Below are 21,192 nucleotides of genomic sequence, written 5' to 3' on the forward strand. Positions count from 1 at the left end.
CATATTTTACCTATATCATAGAGCATGCACCTGAGAATACTACACCCAACGCTTTTGGATGACACACAGATTGTAGCGGACATCAAAGACTGATGCATGTGGAGTGCGAATAGACTTATTCAAGAGGTGGGCTGGACCTTGCCTTTAGCATTGCCTCCTTTATGGTGGGTGAGCCTAACATAGCTAACTCATGGATATAGTGGCCACACCTTAGGGGAGAGCCCACAACTAAAGCCATGTACTCCTTTCTTCTTCCACCAATATTGGAATGGTGGGAAGTTTGGTACAAACTCTGGCATCTTTCGAGAGCGCCAAGAGTAGTCACATTCTACTGGAAGCTATTTTGAAACAAGTTGCCAATTAAAGAGTATCTATACAAACGTTGTATAACCTCGAAGGAGAATTGTGCACTTTGCAGCTTACACACGGAGACGACAATCCAAATGTTGTATACCTGTAGCTATGGGAGGAGCTTAGACTTCTCTATTGAAGTTTTTACAAGTAGGCTCGATATGGCTAGTTGGCACGAAAACCAAATAAGGATGGTGGGTTTGAGGCACTCGTTGCTACCATGCTATAGTCCATATGGAATCAAATGAAGAAGGCTACCTTTAGCGGGGCAGCTGCAAACCCTTGAGCAATAGCAAGGCTAATCAGGCCGCTGCATTAGTAAAGAACTACATAAAAGAAGATAAAGTGAAAGACGCTACAAATAATAAATTCAGGCAAAGCATTTGGCGGAGGTCTCTGGACACAGGATAGATCAAAGTTAATACTGATGACTCTTATATTGAGGGAGCTTATCAAGGAGGTTTAGACGTGGTCATCCGAAACTCGAGGGGTGACTTGGGAACCTTCCACCAATGAGTCCCCCTACAACTAGAACATTGTGCCATCATACTAGAATGATGCTGGCGATCTAGGAGTACCACTTGGATGTTGAATTCGACTGTTTGGAGGTAATCAATTTGCTAAGATACGATGGAACGAGTTCACGGAGAGTCATGAATTTGGTTGCATAATGTCGTAGCTAGCATTAGGATTTAGGAATATAAATTTATCGTGTGTTTAGAAAGTGCAATTGGCAAGCTGACCGGATAAACCAACGAGGTAGGTTGTATATTGACATATGTATTCTTGAACCTAAAGTTCCATCCTACCCAGAATTTTGTATACTTATCCTTCAGTATGCCCGGCAGCCTCCATCCCAGAGGAGGGACTAAGCTAAATACAGCCCCTTTTACTAAAGAAAAGAAAAGAAAACAAGTAGTTGCACCGTCTTTTCGGACCACAATTCGTACCGTTGCCAACGAGATATTATCTGGCGTCTAAGGTTGGATGCCACGTGGTGTCATGTCACATCGTCCCGTGTCACCGTGGTGACGAAGCTTCCCGAAGCACCGGTCAGACGGACTGCAAAAAGGTAAGCAGTACGTAAAATTGCACAAAAAGGTAGTGATTAATATTCCTATCATGCTTTATTGTCTCATTAAAGAGATTTTTAAATAACAACTCATACTATATCATTAATATTCCTCTCTCTATGTAGATTTTGTAATTATATCTCTCTCTTTTTTTCCTTATAAACTCCACGGAAGAGTAATTTAAATATTTTTAAATTATATTTAAAGTTAATAGATCTCGTCGATGCCTTTCCATTGGAAAATAGTTACCCTTGTAGGACTACGACGGGTTATACTATGTTTTGCAAAATAAAATCCTATTATTTATTTATTTATTATTCACCCTATCATTACTCGTTACCTTTGTAGTAGAAAATTACTATATAAATGAGTTAAATGAGCTCTGTAAATGTGTGTGTAAAATGAACTTAAGATTATTCCGCTTATTATTGCTAGGTAAAAATTAAGTCAAATATTTTTAAGATATTGAAGTAAAATATAAGAGTCGAATAATAAACATATAGTAGGTAGGGTGTAAATGATCAAAATTTCTAATTGAAATATTAAGGGATTTTCTATCATGACTGAGAGGAATCTTATGTTATTATCAAACCCGGATATAGATATGGAAAAGGCCCATTCTAAATACGTGCTCTATAATTATTTGAATTAATTGGAATAAAACTTGTACTCCTATTTAAACAGAGAATCAAAGAATGCAACTTGAGATTGTAGTTTATGAACCTATCACTTATCAGTTGGTCTCAAAACATTAAACTGAAATTTATGATTATGAAGCACATTCCACTGCATGCGAAGAAGAACAGTATCTCATGCCACAATATAACTTTTATTCCTCAGATTCTAGAGACATATATTGGGAATTTCCCACGGATGAATTGGGAGTACTACTGCCCCCCCTTTTTCCCTCTCTGCGCACCAGAAGATGAAAGGAAAAGGCGGACTCAGGTGGAAGCAGGCAATCTGGACTATGAAATAATGCTGAGTATACTAAGAACATACACACCAAATAGAGTGACATCTTTACATAAGAATAAGCCACTAGACTATCCCAACTTGATCTCTCTCTGAGAAGGATGTTACTGTTGCCACATACCTTCTCCAGAAGAGAGAGTTCACTGCATAATGCATATGTAAGGGAGGAACTGCACACGCAACTGCATAAGTATACCAACTTAAATAATCTTATGACTGCGCTACTGAGGCTCATGTGCGAGTGCGTCCGTAAAGGTTGGCATAGACGATCTTCGTCCTATGAACAAGAATGAGGCTTAAGACTACTGCAACAATGCAGAATGCTGACATAATTAAGGAACTGAGGAAGAAGCAAATAGCCCCCTCACACTTTAGAGGTTCGTCGGCAAGAAGACTTGTGCCTGGGAGTAAGGTCCAAAGTGAGGACACCGAATTCTGATGCATGTGTGCTTGTTTCTCTGCTTCATAGTCATATATGCTACTCGCAATAAGACCGGAGAAGATTAATGAGCCCGCAGGATTGGCTACTGTAAGAAAATTATACAGAGCTCCAAAGTTTTTCAATCCAAACAGCTCAGAAGCAGCAGCTGGCACGATAGCCCAATGAGCTCCATATCCGAGTCCAATCAGCAAAGTCCCTATGTGCATTGTTCCTGGCCAAGCCATAGCGAAGAGAAAGTGTCCGATTGCCATGCCGATTTGCGCCACAGCCAAAGCCACTGGCCTTGGATATGCATGGTCTCTGATAAGGAAAGAATAATGTATTAGATAGGAAAGATTTAAGAACTTAACTCAGAGGTTACCCGAAAGTTTGTACTGAATTACCAGAAACATGGCAAGTTTGCTACACATTTTGCTAGTAATGCTTTTACCAATCTAAGGTAATTTATCCTTTACAAACTCCTTTTTCCCTTTCTCATTTTACAGGAACTAATTATGATTGTTATAGAATAAGAAATTTTGATCTGCGATGATGAATCTTACATATCACGATCTATCTCTCTCAGTTCACAATCTTAACTTGAAATGCAAATAAGAAATATAATCATTTAAGTTGTAAAATTTACAAGATCAATGTAAAAATCTATTTTCTGTAAGTGTTAAGCTATGTCTTAATTCAAAATTACTAGCATTAGTGTTCATACAGAAGGAAATAGTGATAGAAGAGAAATTCCGTGTTTCTAAAGGAAAAGAAATATCATTAGATAGCTGGAAGCATGGATCCAAAATTGTAATGAAATGATGGCCATACCTCACAATGATCTCAGAGAAGTATCCACCTCCTACGCGGCCAAGGAAGTTCCAGATGCTGATCATTGATACAAAGATATGTGCCTCCTCATAACCTAAGGACTGGCTCATTTGACCTAGGTTATCAATTACTGTCAAACCAGATCCTGAACCTAATAGAAGTGAGATAAAAATAAGCCAAAAGTCTGCCTTTATCAATGCCTGCGTCAAGGTGAAGTCCTCCCCTCTGTGTGGCCCTCTCCTCTTCTTGACTCTAACAGCACCATCAGCTGCAGCTTGAAATAATTTTGCTTGCAACTGCGCAATCCGTTTCTGCCTTTCCAAGGCCGGCAATAAGTCAACTTCCTTAGGCTTTTCATCTTCGACTTCACTTAGAATGACTTCCTGTTGGTTGACGCTTTCTCCTGATGTACTCGTCTCTTCTTTTGAAGGCTCAGGTAGCAAAAACTCTTCCATAGGGGATACAATATCAAAATGAAATGACAACAGTATAGGAACAATAAGAGGAATCACTAGGAGGAAGAGAAGCATCACAGTGAAGACTACAGTCACTGCATGGCTTAAGTCCACTAAGTCTTCTACAAGCATGACACCCATCAAATAAGCTGCGAGAAGCACACAAACGCTATATATGAACATGAAACTAGATTTATCTGAAGCCCGTACTTGTCTGTGGCCTCTGACAGGTCTAACAATGAACATCAAACCAATAGCCACCATTGATGGCCCAACAGCAACCATGAAGATGAGTGCAGCATGATCAGGTGTGTGCATCATTGCGAATATCTGAGTCAGAATTGCACCACTGAGACCTGCAAATCCTTTCAGTATTCCAACAACAGGGCCTCTGCTCTTAGGGAAATTTTGTACACACGAAACTAGTGCAGCAGTGTTGAAGTAGGTCTCCCCATTTGTTCCTATAAAGATAAGAATACACATCTGCAGAACAGATAAAAATGGGTGCAAGAAGTAAATACTTCGGTTTAAGAACAACATAAAATAGCACTAATCATTAAAAAAAAAACGTATAGGTAATATGATATATTTGCATAAATTTCAATAGGAATCTAGAAGGGCCAGTTTAGCTCCTAAATCGATGAAGATTATCTAGATAGTGGGAAGGAACTGATGGGATAAATGATTCAGTGGTCAGTGATTGTTTATATGTCTACAATTTGTAAATAAGAAATTCCTAGATATCAGAACATGCTATGGCAATAGGAAAATCTCCAGCAGAGTTGAACATCTAGTTTGTTACACTAGCAGAAAATATTGACTAACAACAAGATAGGAGTAGTATTGGGGCCAAATTGAGTAGAATTCAAGTAAATTCACGAAAGAAGTAAAGCTTATTTCCTCAGAACATAAACAAGTCCTGGATGAAAAAAGAAGAGCATGATGGGATTGAATGTGAATCAATAATCTCAACCAACATCATTTAATCGATATAAACACATAGATTTATTCTTATCATAAATTTCTGTCATGATTCCATGAAAATCCGGACAAGAAAAATTGGAACAGTTAACCTTCGTTGTAAAATTACACAGATCATAACAATTCACCAATTTCTTAGTTCCAAACTGGAAAGATAGCAATTGAATTTCCACTCACCCCCCACAGAGGCAAAGCTGGCGATCTCCGGGTGACGATGAGCCAAACCCAGCCATACCCAATAAAATTCTTCAGCGCCCCAATGAAGAGAGTGGCCCAAAGTGGCAGGATCTCCGACAAGCTCCCGGCGAGGAACCCAACACTATCGCCGAGATCTTTGGCCACGCCGAGGCGGGCGATCTGGCGCTGGTTGTAGCCGAGAGAGATCTTGATCACTGGAGAAAGGCTTCCAAAGAGGTACCCAACTCCCGCAACGGACTGCACCCACATTGCAGCCACAAAAACTAGCCATCTATTGTTCAAAAATTGCCCCAGTCTTCCTTCTGACTTACCCATCTGCTCTTAGAGAGAGAGAGAGAGAGAGAGAGAGAGAGAGGAAGAAAAAGAAATCCAAGGAATTGAGAAAAATATGAGATTTTGATCTCTTTTGAGCAATACCAAGATGGAAACTTGATGCTAAGATTATCCGAGTTGAAATATTTCTCCTTTTCCAACCTCACGCAACTCTTCCTTTACCTCTTTTTCCCAAGAATACCTTCCTTTCTTCGCTCTTTCTAAATTTAGGAGCGAAATGGCCACAAGGGAGCTGTTTTGAGATGGGGTTGAGATTTAGACCTCCTCGAAAACAAAACAAAAAGAACAAAAAAAAAAAAAGAAGAAGAAAATTGAATCTTGGTGGTCTAATCGAAATGGATTTTCGGAGTTGGGTGATAAGTCGGGGAGTTCTTCTTCTTCACATCATCTGGGAGACGACCCAAATTTTGTTGCGGAAGGAGAAAGGAGCAGCCGAAGAAGAGCAGGAAGAAAGGCAGCATGTGGTCGGAGTTTTATAACAAGAGACGACGCTAAACCGGGCGCAGTTTTCACCGGAAACTACACGACTGCCATCGGCGTATGACAACGGTGCGCACAAAAGGCAGGCGCGTAAGAGAGCACGTGCTTCTTGAGGGACGACCTTCACATGTCAATTTCCTCGCCAGCTGGCGGCGATGAGTAGTAAATAATCGGCGCTCTTTTCTCTCAAATAGTGAGTGCGTTTTTAATTTTCTCTCTTTTAATTTCATTCTTATTTTATTATTTTTTTAACGAAAATAGTGTGGAGGTAAAGATAAGAGCAAAAACGTAGCCAACCTTATCTTTGGGAAGCCAATAGGGCCCCAATATTTAATTTCGCCGAATAATATAAAACCAAGTGGCCATGTTGGTTCGATGTAATGTGCTTTTAATTGTCGTGTGTTTGTGAATGTAGAGTAGAATAATATTATTTACAATAAATAGGTCTAAATTTATGGCGCCTAGGATATTATTTATAAGGACATTATAAGTAACCTAATGTATTTTTCCTAATTACACGCCACATGAGAAATTATATTTATTAGTAATAAAAAAAATAATATTAAATATGATTATATTATAAAAAAAGCCCTCTTAATTTACAAATTGCAATTAAAGAATAGTGGCAGCTGGGGTGGGTAAATGCAAGATTTTGTAGTCAATCAGAAGAATGAGTGTCATTGGCTCACATTTGGAAAGCGATCATATGAAAGCTATATATATATATATATATATATATATATGCCATCAAGGTTGGATTCCAAAGAGATTGGAATCTTCACAGCTTAGTTTGGTGGACAAAATAAAAAGATTAGGCCCCCATTGTCTAACTTTTAAGTCCTCCATTAATTGGACATTTGGTGGACAAAATTAAAAGATTAGGACCCATTGTCTAACTTTTAACTCAGTTTAATTGGACATAGACTGAAGCAAGACAAACCTTTATTAACCTTTAGCCTAACCCTAAATTACTATTGCTCTGCCCGGCCTTTGTTTGCTTTGAGTTTAGGAAACCCCTGAATTAGTTCGGAGACCTCTAATTTTATTCAATAACTAAATTTTGTTTTTATATCTATTCAAATTTATTCTTTAAAAAATTAATATTAAAAGGTAAAATTAACTAATCAAAGTCATGAATTAGCCTCAAAGTGATCAATTTAATGATTAGGAAGCAAGATTCCTTTCTTTCTTTTCCTATCTATCTAAGTGGAGGGACCAAAAGGTTTAATAGTCTTCAAAAGGTGGTCAATTCTTCTCACACAGGCGGCTAGTTAGACTTATTAATTAATAAAAGAAAGGCCTATTCATGGATAAAAAAGTTATCCATGCCATCATTAGATTTATCTTTTGGTGGACACTATCATGGGTCTTTAAAAATAAAAATAAAAGTTATCTCTGGTTGGGAGTTAAACTAGTGGCATTTGGCATGAAGATAGTGGCATCCATCATTTTGTAGCCATAGAAGGGAGCTCAAAGACTGGCCCCATATTTCACTTTCATCTCATGAACAAAATTAAAATGAAAAAGAAAAGTAAACTATATTTTCATCCATATAGTATGATCACAAGAATAAAAATGCACCCTTCTAGAAGAGTGGCTATTGTAATGCTATTTTTTTATTAAAAAAATTCTATATAAAAAATATTAGTTATATTAGATAGTTGAGTATTATTAGGATGGTGAGAGGTATCAAAATGTTCTATAAAAAAAAAAGATACATAAGAAGATCTAAGTGTAATTAATCCTTTAGAAAGATAAATTATATACTTTTATTTTTTTTAAGGGTATATTGGAATACCAAGTCATAGTTTAGATGCGGAATGTATAATTAAATATAAAAAAAAAGGGTCACCAAACTCTGTGGAGATATAGAATCTATGGGAATTTGGGATTTCACATCTATCATCTAATCTAAGTGGTAATCAATTGACCAGGAATTAGAATCCAAATTAGAATCTTTTGGAAGAAGATCTATAGTTTTTTCTTCTTCATAAGATCGGTATCTTTCTTGCATATCATCACAAGATCCTCGTGCCAATAAAAATAATAATATTCTTCCTAAAATATTATATTTAGTGAGACAGAAACTTATACATCTCCTCCATGTTATTGGACACACTCAACTAATGCAAGATTTGTTCATCAAAATGGCCCCATTTATTATATATATAGACAAAAAAATATTTCCAAGTATCTCATTAGATATGCTTTGATGCAAGATAAGAATACACCAATAAATTAAGGCATACTTTTGTTTAGACATATGAGTTACCACCATTTTTTAAGTACTCTTTTTATTTTCTTTTAATCTAAATAGATTCTTCGAACTAAAAAAAAAAATTATTATATAGGCATCCTGAATTAAGAATTTTTCTTAATTCTAAAGATATATGTCAATAAAAAATTATAAGATAATAAGTTGATCTAAGTGGAATTAATCCATAAATTAATGAATCCCTTGTGTTACATAAAGAAAATGATTAGGCTAGAGCTTTATGACATTAGGTGGCAAGTCAATCTAATTAAGAGGCTTAATGTATTTGTAATTATGCTACAAAAGAGAGGGGTTTTGTCTACCCTAGAAGATGACTAAGTGAGCCCCACCAAAAGAATAGTTTGTAGGTTTGGGTGTAAGAATTGTCAATTGTCTAATCTTGAACATAAAATCCAACCATTCAAACCCAAAAATCTTGGACTTTAATGTGTGAAGAGTAGCATCTAACATAATTTAGGAAAATTAATTCAAGATATCTTACCTTCTACTTTTATTATCATTCAATCCCTGTGGTTTGCTTTTAATTTCTTTCTTTATCGGTTGTTATTAAATTAAATCTAACGCAAGATAATTTTATAATAATTAAAACAAAGTGCACGAGTAACGTGTTGATAATAATAAAAATAAAAACATAAGATGCTTTTGATAAATTTCCATAGTCTATGTTCTATTTTTATTCTACATTTTACTTTCAGCTATGGATTTGGATTCCTACCATCAACTAATCAAAGAGATATAAGTTACTTGTCTCAAACACTTAATCAAAGATTAAGATTTAATGACAGAAGCTTGTCTGAAAAAGTCAAAGTCTGCAGTATTATATACGACTGTCGATAAGCAACAAAGCTTTACAATTTGGCTACGCCAAACAAAAGAATATCTAGTTTTGCTTAGAAGTTTGGTCGAGATGTTTGACCGATTCGTTTGTCAAATTTGGAGATAAAAAATTCTAATCTCGAGTGCTTAGTGCTAATTAGAAGCCTAATTTGTTTAAATATCTGACATTAGAGGGGTTGGCTATGAGCTTTCTAAACGAGTCTAATGATATGAAAATGGCGAAGCTTTGTGCCATTAGATTTCTTTTAAAAAAGAGTTAGGGATTAAACCCTAATTAAACTTTCATTAGGATCTCGGAGCATCTAAAATTAATCACATAATAATTTTTAAATAAAAAAATCTAGTTTTAAGAGAATGTATATAAAAATATGCAATATAATTTTAAATGGTCTAAGTATAATTATCCTTTTTAGTTGAGACCTAAGTTTATATCTCTCTCATGTCATGAAATAAATAAAAATGCAAGGCTAAGGTGTAAGTAAGGGTAGAAGCATTAATGGTGAAACCTTGTAATCTAGATTACGTGTGCCCTAATTATTTAACCTAATTAATGTGTGTCCTATGTATATGGCTATATCTTTATCATCTTTTATAAATTATAGTACCTAGGAGGAGCATTCAATGTGGTTGGAAGCATAGGAGTTGTTGGAGATCTCACCGTAGCCCAACAAAGTGTTATTCGTATGTCACAAGTACTACTACGTCCCTCAAATTTTAAGTACTACTACCGAGTACTACGTCTACGTACCTCAAAAATAGTTTATATTGTTTTACAGGAAAACATAAAAGAAAACTTATATTGGAAAAATAATATGGCCCGTAGAATCTTAATATAAAACTAAATTTAAATATAGTTTTACTTAGATTATTTGTCATGTATACTTAACTATGATTTAGAAGGTGTATATTATAAAAAAAAAATTAAGAAGTGTATGCAGTTAAAATGGTAGTTCAAAAAATCTAAATAAGATTATTGCTTACATTAATTGCATATTAAACAATATATAACATATTTTCATATAGATTTTTTTTTTCTTGATATTGTCTACTAATAAACTAATTTATTTGTAAATTTAAAAGCATTCAAATAGCACTTATTCACATCCATTATCTAAATAATTCATAGGACTCAATTATGTAAAGGACGATATAAACTAAAAAAGAAAAACGAGTAAGAGATGTTCAGTATGATCAGATAAGTTAGCTCTGACCTTGAACAAATATGTAGTTTGGCTAATATGATGAAACTGGGTAAAAACATTTTGAACTACTATAAGAACTATTACGATGGGGCTATAAAATCAAGGGGGAACTAATATTCTACAAGTACAATACATCTGAATGTAGTCTCAGCTTTCAATAAGCGAAATCATTAAGAAATATAGATAGAGGAGCAAGTAAAAACATTTCAGACAACAAGAGAACCATGTAATCCATCTAAAACCTCGGAATCAAAAGATGAATAAGTGACTACAGTGAGAAAATTTGGCGAAACTCGTGGATATATCATCTCAATCAGCAGCGAGATCCACAGGCTCCAGGGCTCCACCATATTAATCGGCTACATACAAATCATCTCTTCTTAAATCCATATTTCTTCCGTTCATAGAATAGATCTGTCTTGGCACTCCCCAGATTCACAATCTTAGGGCACCCATCTCGGTCCTTCTCCTGCTGCGTACACTCTTTGCAGTAGTAGGCATCAGATATCCCGACACCTCCACATATGACGCACCTTCCCTGGAATGAACCATAGTTGCACTCATCGCAGACACGCACGAGCGTGCATGGGCGCACATATGAATCACAGATGACACACTTCCCATCACACTTCTCACATAGGCGGCCAATAGCAATTCCAGGCTGCTTTCGGCACATAATGAGATCGGGATGGTGCTTGGCCATAATCTCTGGATGTAATGCTAGCAGTAAAATTCCTGCATAGGGAGTAAGTTTCAGGTTGATCATCAGAACCATATCTAATAGTTGAAAGCAACTAACTAATGCACTTCGTCCAGTTCTTAGCCTAACGGTTAAAATAATCTGCAAACAAAGAACTGAAATTAGAAGCTCTGACTTGTGCTTTTAGTGCACCTTCAACTTTCACTATTACTTGCTTGTTTCAGATATATTTTGTTTAATGTAGGATACATATTGAACAATCAAACTCTCAAGGACACTGGGTATCTCCAAATCTTCATAAATATGTGGCTAATATACCAGAAAATATACCTGGCTTTGGCAAAGAAAAAATCAATAGGATATGAAGTGTCATGATGACTACTTATTGAGCATGTCCACATTGATTCCACTAGGGACTTTCCAGGTACTCTATGACCTGCTTCCAGTAATTGCTATCATAATTTTCATAATTTTGTAAGATGAGCTTCAAGAGTGATACAAACCATAGAATATCTCTCCAAACACAATAGGCCATATCAAGTCAGTCAAGACAACTCTGTTAAATTGATACAAGCTGTGGAACACCTCTTGAAATATAAAATGTCATTATTTTATAAAATGAACATCAAAATTTAGACAAACCATAGAATAAATCTTCAAATACAAAATAGCGTATCGAATAATTCATCACAAGTCTGTACAATATACAGGGGCCCATAGTCACCACTATCACAATAATTATTTCATTAACCAAGAATCTCTAGGATTCCAGCTGAATCAATATGCTCTATTTGTGAAGTTCCAAATCCCTCTAGTGCGACCTTTCTAGATTATGCCTCTTCTCACTTCCAAATGCATGAATGGAAAGCCAGGAAGCATGGATACTTCTACTAGGAAAAGAAAATAATACAAGCCCACAAGCAAAAGGAAAGACAAGAGGAAAAATAGAGATTTAGAGGGTGAGTAAGAGGAGGGAGAAATAAAGGTAGAGGTAGAGAGAAAATTGAAGAATTCTACAGCCGCATGAGACAGAGTAGAGAATTCCTTCTATCACCACCAATTCCACATATTTATCCAATCATGCAATCCTTCCATGACTGGATTTGGGACCTTATTCAAGAATGTTCCCTAGCCATTGGATAAAAACCAACAGCTTAGATGCAACAGAATAAGAGTATCACAAAAAATAAGATTAGAGATCATTCAATCAAGATTTTACGATTTTAAGCTAATATCCTACAATCCATATTGCAATTTTGACAAATCCATGTGCAATAGAGGCATGAAAATAAGCTTCAAAAGATGTATCTTAAAGGCTAGGTTAGCCAATGGAGGGTACTATAATTGACAGCGAAAATTAGTCTGCTCTTTAAATCCATGCACTCAAATTTCTAATTAGTAGCATTAACAGTTCATAGAAGTGGAGAAATGGGGTAAGGAAAAGAGAGATACCAGGCCATTAAGGATATAGTGGCTGGGAAGAAGGATGAAGCAAACATCTATACGGCTGTCGTAAACTATTTGAAGAGAGAAGAGAAAGAATAAAATAGGAGGATACATAATCTGTAACAAACATAAACGGCCAATAAAAAGGAAATGAATAATGTTTCAGTTAAGTTGCCTAGGATTATATTTCCAGTCTTAGTCTAGAGTCCTAAACAGAGTTAGTTGGACACAACTGAAGAGTAGCCTAGGACTCAATTTGAAAGTTACTTGACTCCCACAAGGAAACAAGACCTTCAAAGTTCAAATTGTCAGATTATGTAACTGCTACAGTTCTGACTACAGTAACTGGAGAGTAACTGCTATAAAAGATGTGCCATAGCAAAATCAGAATAGTTCTTATTACCTAGTCATAGGTTTTTTAGTCTAAGTGTTGTTAGTGATTAAATTAAGATAGTATGAGAAACCCACACACTAATTCTATGCTAACTCAAAATACTTATTGGCTAGTTGAAGAACTAATTTAATAAAAAAACAACTGAGTTAAAAGAATGGTAGGCAGACCAACCTAGAAAACTTTTGGAAGAACTTCACAGAGGCATTACAAATTGGAGTGCTAGAGGTTTTTTTCTAATACTTGATAGGATTGTTACAAAGTGACCTCCTTTTCTCTATGACAATCCTTCAGCATTTCACCTCCATATTCCCCATCCCACCACCCACAGGCAGTTCCATCATCACCCTCCCCCCATTTCACCCTTCCTCCATTCCGACTGGCTCTTGATGCTAGTTCCACCAATGGCTGCGACAACGTAGATGTAGTGACTGACTTAGAAGAGTTTTTAAGGTTTTGACATAACCTAGAGTGACTTTCAGCTTTTCCACTTCCTACAACCAAAATATCGATCTTACAGAAAGTGTAATGATTCAAAGAACAAGAACATGGGCAGCTATAAAGTGCATCAGAGTTATTTCCTGTAAGTATCGCGTTAGCTCCCCCTCTCTCATTTTCCCCCTTATTAGACAGAGTTTGGTTGCAAGAAGTGGGACTTGCAAGTGTGAGTCTTTTTTTGTACTGCTAAATTATTACTTTGTATAAAATAGAGAGTATAAATCATTGTATTAAAAGGCTGCCACTGGTGGCAGGCGGTCACCCACCGCCTAGCGCCTACGCGAGACAGAGGGGAGATTCGCCGTGCGACGCTCGCCGTTACTGTTGAGAGGGGAAAGAGCTCGAGCTAGGGCTCGTTCTGGTTAAGGAGATGGTTTTTTTTTTAGCTCTACCCGATCCGCCAAGCCCGCCAAATCCAGGAGAAGTAAAATTGATCTAACCTTTTACATTCACGCTACTTCGAACAAAACCTTTTCCTTTCAGACAAGGATATCAGTTTATGATCTTAACGAAGACGAAATAGAACAATGAAATGAAACAAGAACGATGATCTCCACTAGGTTATTCAACATCTGAAGCAAAAGAAAAAAATTTCAACCCTAACTTTGATCGTAAACAGAATAAATCTCACCTTAAAATCCCTGGGGAATCCTGCCGGAATGAGCTACTCAAATCCCAACCCTCCCAAACGGAAGCCTATATATATATATATATATATCTATCTATTTAATCTTTACCCCTTCCCTTTCTCCAGAACAAACAAGAACCCTCCTTCGTTCTAATGTTCCTCCGGAACTGCACCAACAAGGGCGCTATCCACGTGGCAAAATGTTATTAAGCTGCCTGTCTTTTGGCGTACGAAATATTACTTTGTTACTATCCTCCGCGATACAGTAGAACACGTCACCCCCCCCAAATTCTAGGGTTTTGGATGACCTTTTTTTGTTTTATTTTTTATTTTGTTGCTGGTGGTATTTCTGGGAGGTAAATTTGCTCAAATGAGATAACAAAAGGTAAATTTTGATTATTTTCTTTTATTTTCTAGAATTAAAAAACGAGCAGTTTGTTTATTCCAACTGTTGACACTTTGCAATCTGGCGAGATATTCAGATTCTTAGCGTGGTGGGCTTGGCTTCTTTATCATTTGTAGTTCTAAACTCTGACATGATTGATTCTTTGATGAATCTCTTTTAATCTTAGAATCGAAAGCAACCATGAAAATGAGAAATTTTAAGAGAGAGAATCTTTTTCCAGGAATGTGTCGTTTTACATTTTGTAAATTGGAAGTAGAGATTTACTTTTCTTCATCAAAACAACTAAGAACACATCAACTCATATAGGAGCTCTTCAGTGAGAAGCAACTTACACTTAGGTCATGAAGGTTCTTACAGTACTAACAATTACAATTCTATGCAGTCTACAGGTTCTCAAAGTTGTCTCCTCCCTTACTATGGGTTAGAAGACAACCTCATGAAGAGATAATCTGCATGGTATAATGCATGATAAGGATTATATAAAAGTTTTTAGTTTAGTCACGGAGACGTCGTCGTGGTTGTAAGAGATGATCTCATATTTACAATTGCTGATTCATCTGCACCTAATCTGATGGCCTGTTTACTTGCTTGCAGGAATCTTGTTACTGCTCGCCTCGCGTATGTATTAGCCTGCTTGACAGTCATCTGCTTGCTAGTCTCGTGGCCGAAGCTGCTTAAGAAATAGTCGCCATTAAGAACAGCAGCTAACTCAACCAACTCACTCTGGAACTCTGAGAGCCAGCTACCTTCTTTGGCTTTATTTGTTCTCAAAGGAATCACTTCTGGTAATACTTCTGCAAAACATAAGGCAGATTCAGTAACAGATGAGAAAGTATGGGAGGGTTTATATGTTCTTCATCTGCCATCAATGAAAATAATATTATGATGACTGATGTTCTCTTGCAGTGTATTGTTGATTGTTGCTACAAAATGTTCTTGATCTTGAGATGAGACTTACAAAGTTCTGAATTTTGCCCATCCAGTTACATATAAAACTTCCAGGTTCTTACAAGTTGATTATAAGTATGTATTTTAGCAGAACAAAGTACTCTAGATGGGTTGAAAACGAGCCAAGGTAGAGCAACCTCAGTTCAGCCAGGGCAATGAGAGATGCTGTAGGAGTAATAGGAGGATGTTGGCAGCAAAGGCAGTGATTATCTAGTAGTGGAATTGCATGAGTAATGGAGGGAAGAGACAGAGAGGTAGAGAAAAGGATTCTGAGGCTATGATGTTGATGGTGGTTTGTGCCAGACTACAGCATTAATGGTGGATTGCAAATTTGCAATTTATGGTTAGAGCTGGTATGGAAAGACATTATGGAACTTGGATCATGATTCAAGTGGATATCTATACATAGAGCTTTGTCCTATTTGAGTTCAAGCAGCTTGCAAGTTGCAAGACAGCAACCTCATTTGACAGACCTACAAGATTGAATTATGATTCGGTGAATACATTATGCAAGAGAAGACATTTTTTCTTCTCCAAAGATGATTTTTCCAACTCAGGATTAGTTTGGAACATCAATAGACAACAGAAGCAGTTTCATTTGATTTTATGGAAGACAGTTCGCCATAAGATGCTGTCTTGCTGCCTTTTATCTTCTTAGATTGTAGTAATGTCAAAAAGAGTCAAAAAGAACAGAACAAAAGAGGTGATGCTTACTTGGACAATCTGTTCTAGGTGATGTTAGGTCACTAACAACATGTTCAAATGTCCCAGCCCAAGCATCTCTTTTCGTCAAGAAATCGGATGAGAGGTTGAACAGCTTCTTTATAGTTGCAGGTATTGATGAGTGCTCAAACTCTGAACTGGAAGTAGGGCCCTTTGGACTGCTTACAACTGCATCAGAAGCAAATATCTGTTAAGAAATCGGTGTAATTTGCATACACAATTGAGTGCTAATTTCTCAAGAAAACTATACTACTTTGCAATGGCTACAGATTACTAGTTCCAGATTCATGGCAATGAAGATAGATTCATGTGGATAGAGATGAGTTCATAGCTAGCCTCCAGTATCATGAATCAGTTCTAATGGATGATAAAGGAGTTAATTGAATTGGTGTTCAGCATATGAATCTAATATTTCATATTTTTCATCTAGATTTGGGCCAAAATGCCCCAAATTTTTTTACAGTAATTATGTTAAGGCCTTGTGGGTAGTAAAGATATGAATTTTATTCTCTTGCCTGAACAAATCCAAGCACAGAATATATGGTTAACTATTGTGAATACTAACTTGAAGCAATAATACTGAACAACAAACTTCTAGAATTACCTGTTCCTTTCTTGATCCAAGGTGATACCATGATCGTTGGTATGCGAACCCCCAACCTATCGAACCCGAAGAAGAAAGGCTCTGGTCCTTTCATGCCATCAGGGTTTGGAACACCTCTATAAGGAGTAGTGACATGGTCGTAGAAACCCCCATGCTCATCATATGTGATGATCAAAAGACTCTCATTCCACTGAGGACTAGCCCTCAGTGTCTCATAGACCTCCTTCACAAGCTTCTGCCCATTAGCAACGTCATGCGAAGGATGATCGTCGTCCGCTGGAAATCCCTCTAAATCAAAGTATCTTGGTTCAATCACACTTAAACTTGATAGCTTCCCTTTCTTTGCATGATCCTTGAACTTCTCATAAAAATGGAATCTTGATATGTACTTGAGTTTCCTCAAATTCCTATAGAACAAAGTAGTGGGAATGTTCCTAAAGTAGATGCTGAAGTCCAATCCATCCTCTTGGAGGGAATCAAAGATGGTCTTCTGTGGATAGCCCCTAAGTAGATTCCACTTATCGTGTCTTACAGCCCCATGGGAGGTTCCAGAGTACACAAATAGCCGATTTGGTTGCGTCGGCCCAGGAATCGACGAGAACCACCGATCGAACACCACGAATTCTTGAACCAAGGATGCAAACACTGGTATGCTCTCCGGCTTGAACCCCTCCATGACTGTCACTGATAGATTGCTAGAGACGGAGAGAGCTTGCTGCACAAACCCCGACATGGACGGGGTGGCGCCGGAGCCAAACACCTGTTGGAGGACATCCTCGAAGGAGTGGCCTGGATCGGACTCGATGAATTGGGCGTTGTCCGAGACGCATATGAGCTTGGCCTTCGGGTCTTGGGTGGAATTGGGGTTACATTCTCTCCCTGTGAGGCCATTAATAGAGGGATTGATGGATTGCTTCATCCACCCAAGCATGTGGTCAAAGGAACGGTTCTCCAGGACCAGGACAACAATGGCCTTGATGGGTTGTTGGGATGCTTCAATACAATGCGGCTCATGGAGGAGATGGGCAATGATGAGGAAGAGAAGGATGGGGGTTTGGCATTTGGGTCTAGTGTTGGATCTCTGCATGGTGTTTGATCTGGGTCTCTCTTAATTCTTGCAATAGACAAAGCAACTACTCTATCTCACGAAGACAACAACTACTGTACAGCTACAAAAGGCAAAAACAAAAACAAAAAAAAGAAAAATCTAGTCTTTATTCTAACATTCAGTGCCCAGTAATGAAGAGAACAGTATGAAATGAGAGGAAATCTAGTCAAGGTGGAAGAGGTTCTCTTGCCTGTTTCTGATTCCTCTCTGAACTGAAGAGAGGAAGTGGAGATTGGAGCTTTTTCTCTTTCTCCTTCTCCTTCTCTTTCTCTTTCTCTTCCTATCTCTCTTTAGGTTGCAATGAGTACTTGATTGGGATTCATTCTGGAGGTTTGGATTCTCTTTCCCTTGCTTTATGGAGTGGTTTTTGGATCCTTCCATGCGCTGCCCACCGCATTAAAGCAGTGAGGAACGAAGCTTTTGTCCACACACAGGAAGAGGCCAACCTTAATGAGCTATCTCCTTGCTGTTCCTTTGGTAAGTCGGTATCATGCACCTTTAGACTACCGTAAAGGGCGCACCCCTTTCTTATTATTACTCGGCGTTCTCTATTCTAGTCGCCGTTGAATAGAAATAGTTTTTCCTATCCTTATATAGCAAATAAATAGTAACTTAATTTTTTTTCCTGATATATAATCTTATTTTATACAACTTTTAAATTTTAATTTAATAATAGAGATTTTTATAAATCACACTCTACGTTCTCATTATTTTATAATACGACCCCTCATTTTTCCAACAATGTTCATTTAACATCCTGAGTTAACTTATCCTAACCAAACTGAATGATACCAGAAAGAGAATATTCTGTTATAATCCACTATATAATTTATAACATTCCTAAATTACTCTTGTACTTATCTCTAATTCTATTTATAACATAAACATCAATATTTGCTGCTTTTTCTCAAACCATAGAGAACATTACCTAAATATCAAGCCAATCTTAGAACTTTCAAACTGAGATCTTAGAGCTTCCCAAACGCCAAGCCGATTTTGTTACTTGCGACCTCAAAGATGGGGAGGGAGATGAAGAAAATTTAGAGAAAGATAGAGAAAAAAAGGATTTAAGCTAAAGAGATGAAGAAAAATAGGTAAAGTTGAGGGAAGCTTCTAATGCTTGTACGTGATAGGGATTTTGAGGAATTCTTGTGGGTTTTGATATTATAATTTTGTGAGGTAGGGTTTAATTATAGATAAGAGGATTTAAATTTTATGGAGTTAGGGTTTAGTGTGGGGATTTACTTTAAGTCAAAACTTTTTAAAGGTATTTTAGTAATCTTTGAACTAGAGTCACATAAACTATATAACATGGTTAATGTCAGTTAGAAAAAATAATGTTGGGATGTTAAATAAACATTATAAAAAAAATGATGGGTCGCGTTATAAAATCCCCAGAGACGGGGTGCGAATCACAAAATAACAAAATATAGAGTGTGATTTATAAAAATCCCTTAACAATAATTTAAAATTACTATTTTACCTATAAATTAAACAATACTTAATTACTACTACTTTACGTCCAATTAAGAATATCTTTATCATTTAATTTTAAAATATCACTAATTCTTAATATAAATTTATTTTTTTATTATTTTAATATCAACTTTCTATCGCATTAAATATAATTATTATTTTATATGGTAATATTTAACTAAATAATAAGATAACTTATACTGACTATCTTGTTTATTCTTCTTCTAGAATTGAATTTTTTCCACAAATAAATAAATAGTTTATAAGAAAAATATATATATATATATTTTACCGCCTTATAGCGTGGCCAAAATTTGAAGTACTAAACATTTGTTTGTTAACTTAATTGTAACCCTAAGCTATCTATAACTACTTAACAAACCATTTCTTTTAATAATAAAAACACCCAAATTCCCCTTTCTAATTTTATAGTCATCAATTCAATTCAAAGAAAAAATGCCCTTTCTAATTATATTATTTCACCTAATTTTTTAGTTTTAAAGATTACAAAATCTGAAAAAGAGAAGAAAATAAAGAATGAAAATGTCAAAAAGTTGACCCTCTTTGAAACGAAAATATTATGTTGCATATTAGTCAAAACTATAAGTGGGATTAAATATTATAAAATAAAGGTTTACTTTGAATTTTAACTAAACTATGATAGGGTCAAATAGATTTTTCCCTTAATTTTATCACTGAAAACTCTTTTCACTTGACATCATTCCAAAGTGACTCTTTTCCACCCTATTAATATTCACCACCTCTCCAAAGAGTATGTTTGTAACCCTTGCTACATTGGTCATCTTACTAATCCACAGAATAGTTTCAATATGATGTATTTTCTTAACAAACTTTAGGTGTCAAATATAATGATAAGAAAAATAAAATGGGTTTATTATAAGTATACACAATGTTAAAATATAAAATACTCTTGATCTTTTAGGACAATTGTTTGAGTTATCATAGTATCAGAATCGGAGGCGTTCATATTCTATAATACTCATCTTTACTTGAAAATATAAGAACTCTACTAATTCAAATTAAATCATGTTTGTTTCTAACACCTAACATATGAGAAGGGGAGGAAAAGTATCCTTTCATGAAAGAGGCTAATTTCATGAAAAGATTAGCATATATAATTTAGGGGTGTAACATGTTGGAATTTAGATCTTATGTTGATCCTGTGATCTATATGGTGCTAGCCCATAGATTGAGATCTACATATTTACAGCTAAACTCCAAAAATGGTGCCAGCCCACACTAGAAGAGGCCAAGGATTCAGGATGGTGATAGCCTTCCTTCCTTTGATCAGGGTCCACAAACACTTCTACAACATGGCACAACTAATCATGTAGTAAAATATATATATATATATGCAGCATTAGACAGATATACTGGATAATACTTTGGTTTAATTCATCCAAATACCAAGCAATCAAACAGCTGTATCTAATGTGACTTGAGATCTAGATACAGGTCTCATACTTAGTTGAATACAGACCGACCGAATAACAATGAAGCATAAAATCAGGTAAATAACTTGAAGGTAAGTAATAGCAAGGATGAAGAGAAATTTTAGAAATACAATAATTTGATATCTTAAGAGCAAGAAGAAAAAGTAGCCAACAGTAAGTTTTTCTAAGTAAGCAGTCATGCAGGTTTCTTCAATAAATCGCTATTAAATCGCTCTCAAAGTAAGCAATTTATGAAGTTGTTATCTCTGTTAGAGACTTGTTATCTCAGAAAAATGGTTTAAAATAATAAGAAAATTGCAGTCAGAAAAAACTCCAAACAAGCAACTTATGTATAAGATGCTCTTGCTGGAGTTCATAGAAATAAAATTGAGTCATAG

At 36.1% G+C, this 21,192-nt stretch overlaps 3 protein-coding genes across 4 annotated transcripts; all 3 read right to left on the reverse strand.

Annotated features, from left to right (window-relative positions):
- Positions 1–2,234: 2,234 nt before the first annotated feature.
- Positions 2,235–6,075, reverse strand: LOC140758402 (protein NUCLEAR FUSION DEFECTIVE 4-like). Its single transcript, XM_073094551.1, has 3 exons — positions 5,265–6,075; positions 3,652–4,589; positions 2,235–3,141 (listed from the first exon to the last, which is right to left on the reverse strand). Exons 1-3 carry the CDS (start codon positions 5,598–5,600, stop codon positions 2,631–2,633), a joined length of 1,785 nt encoding a protein of 594 aa, XP_072950652.1. The 5' UTR covers positions 5,601–6,075; the 3' UTR covers positions 2,235–2,630.
- A 4,431-nt stretch (positions 6,076–10,506) lies between these two features.
- Positions 10,507–14,154, reverse strand: LOC140760934 (PHD finger-like domain-containing protein 5A). Of its 2 annotated transcripts, none has more exons than XM_073098075.1 (2): positions 14,079–14,154; positions 10,507–11,147 (listed from the first exon to the last, which is right to left on the reverse strand). In XM_073098075.1, exon 2 carries the CDS (start codon positions 11,113–11,115, stop codon positions 10,783–10,785), a length of 333 nt encoding a protein of 110 aa, XP_072954176.1. In that variant the 5' UTR covers positions 11,116–11,147; positions 14,079–14,154; the 3' UTR covers positions 10,507–10,782. The 2 variants fall into 2 exon arrangements, with proteins under 2 accessions (XP_072954176.1, XP_072954263.1); XM_073098162.1 differs by lacking the exon at positions 14,079–14,154 and adding an exon at positions 13,124–13,271.
- A 628-nt stretch (positions 14,155–14,782) lies between these two features.
- Positions 14,783–18,285, reverse strand: LOC140764244 (non-specific phospholipase C6). The gene is made up of 4 exons (XM_073102711.1): positions 18,055–18,285; positions 16,757–17,925; positions 16,144–16,320; positions 14,783–15,275 (listed from the first exon to the last, which is right to left on the reverse strand). Exons 2-4 carry the CDS (start codon positions 17,841–17,843, stop codon positions 14,980–14,982), a joined length of 1,560 nt encoding a protein of 519 aa, XP_072958812.1. The 5' UTR covers positions 17,844–17,925; positions 18,055–18,285; the 3' UTR covers positions 14,783–14,979.
- Between the last annotated feature and the right edge of the window lie 2,907 nt (positions 18,286–21,192).

The sequence above is a fragment of the Typha angustifolia genome, chromosome 1 (genome assembly GCF_048772165.1).
Source record: "Typha angustifolia cultivar Huaian chromosome 1, ASM4877216v1, whole genome shotgun sequence".
Lineage (NCBI taxonomy): Eukaryota > Viridiplantae > Streptophyta > Magnoliopsida > Poales > Typhaceae > Typha > Typha angustifolia.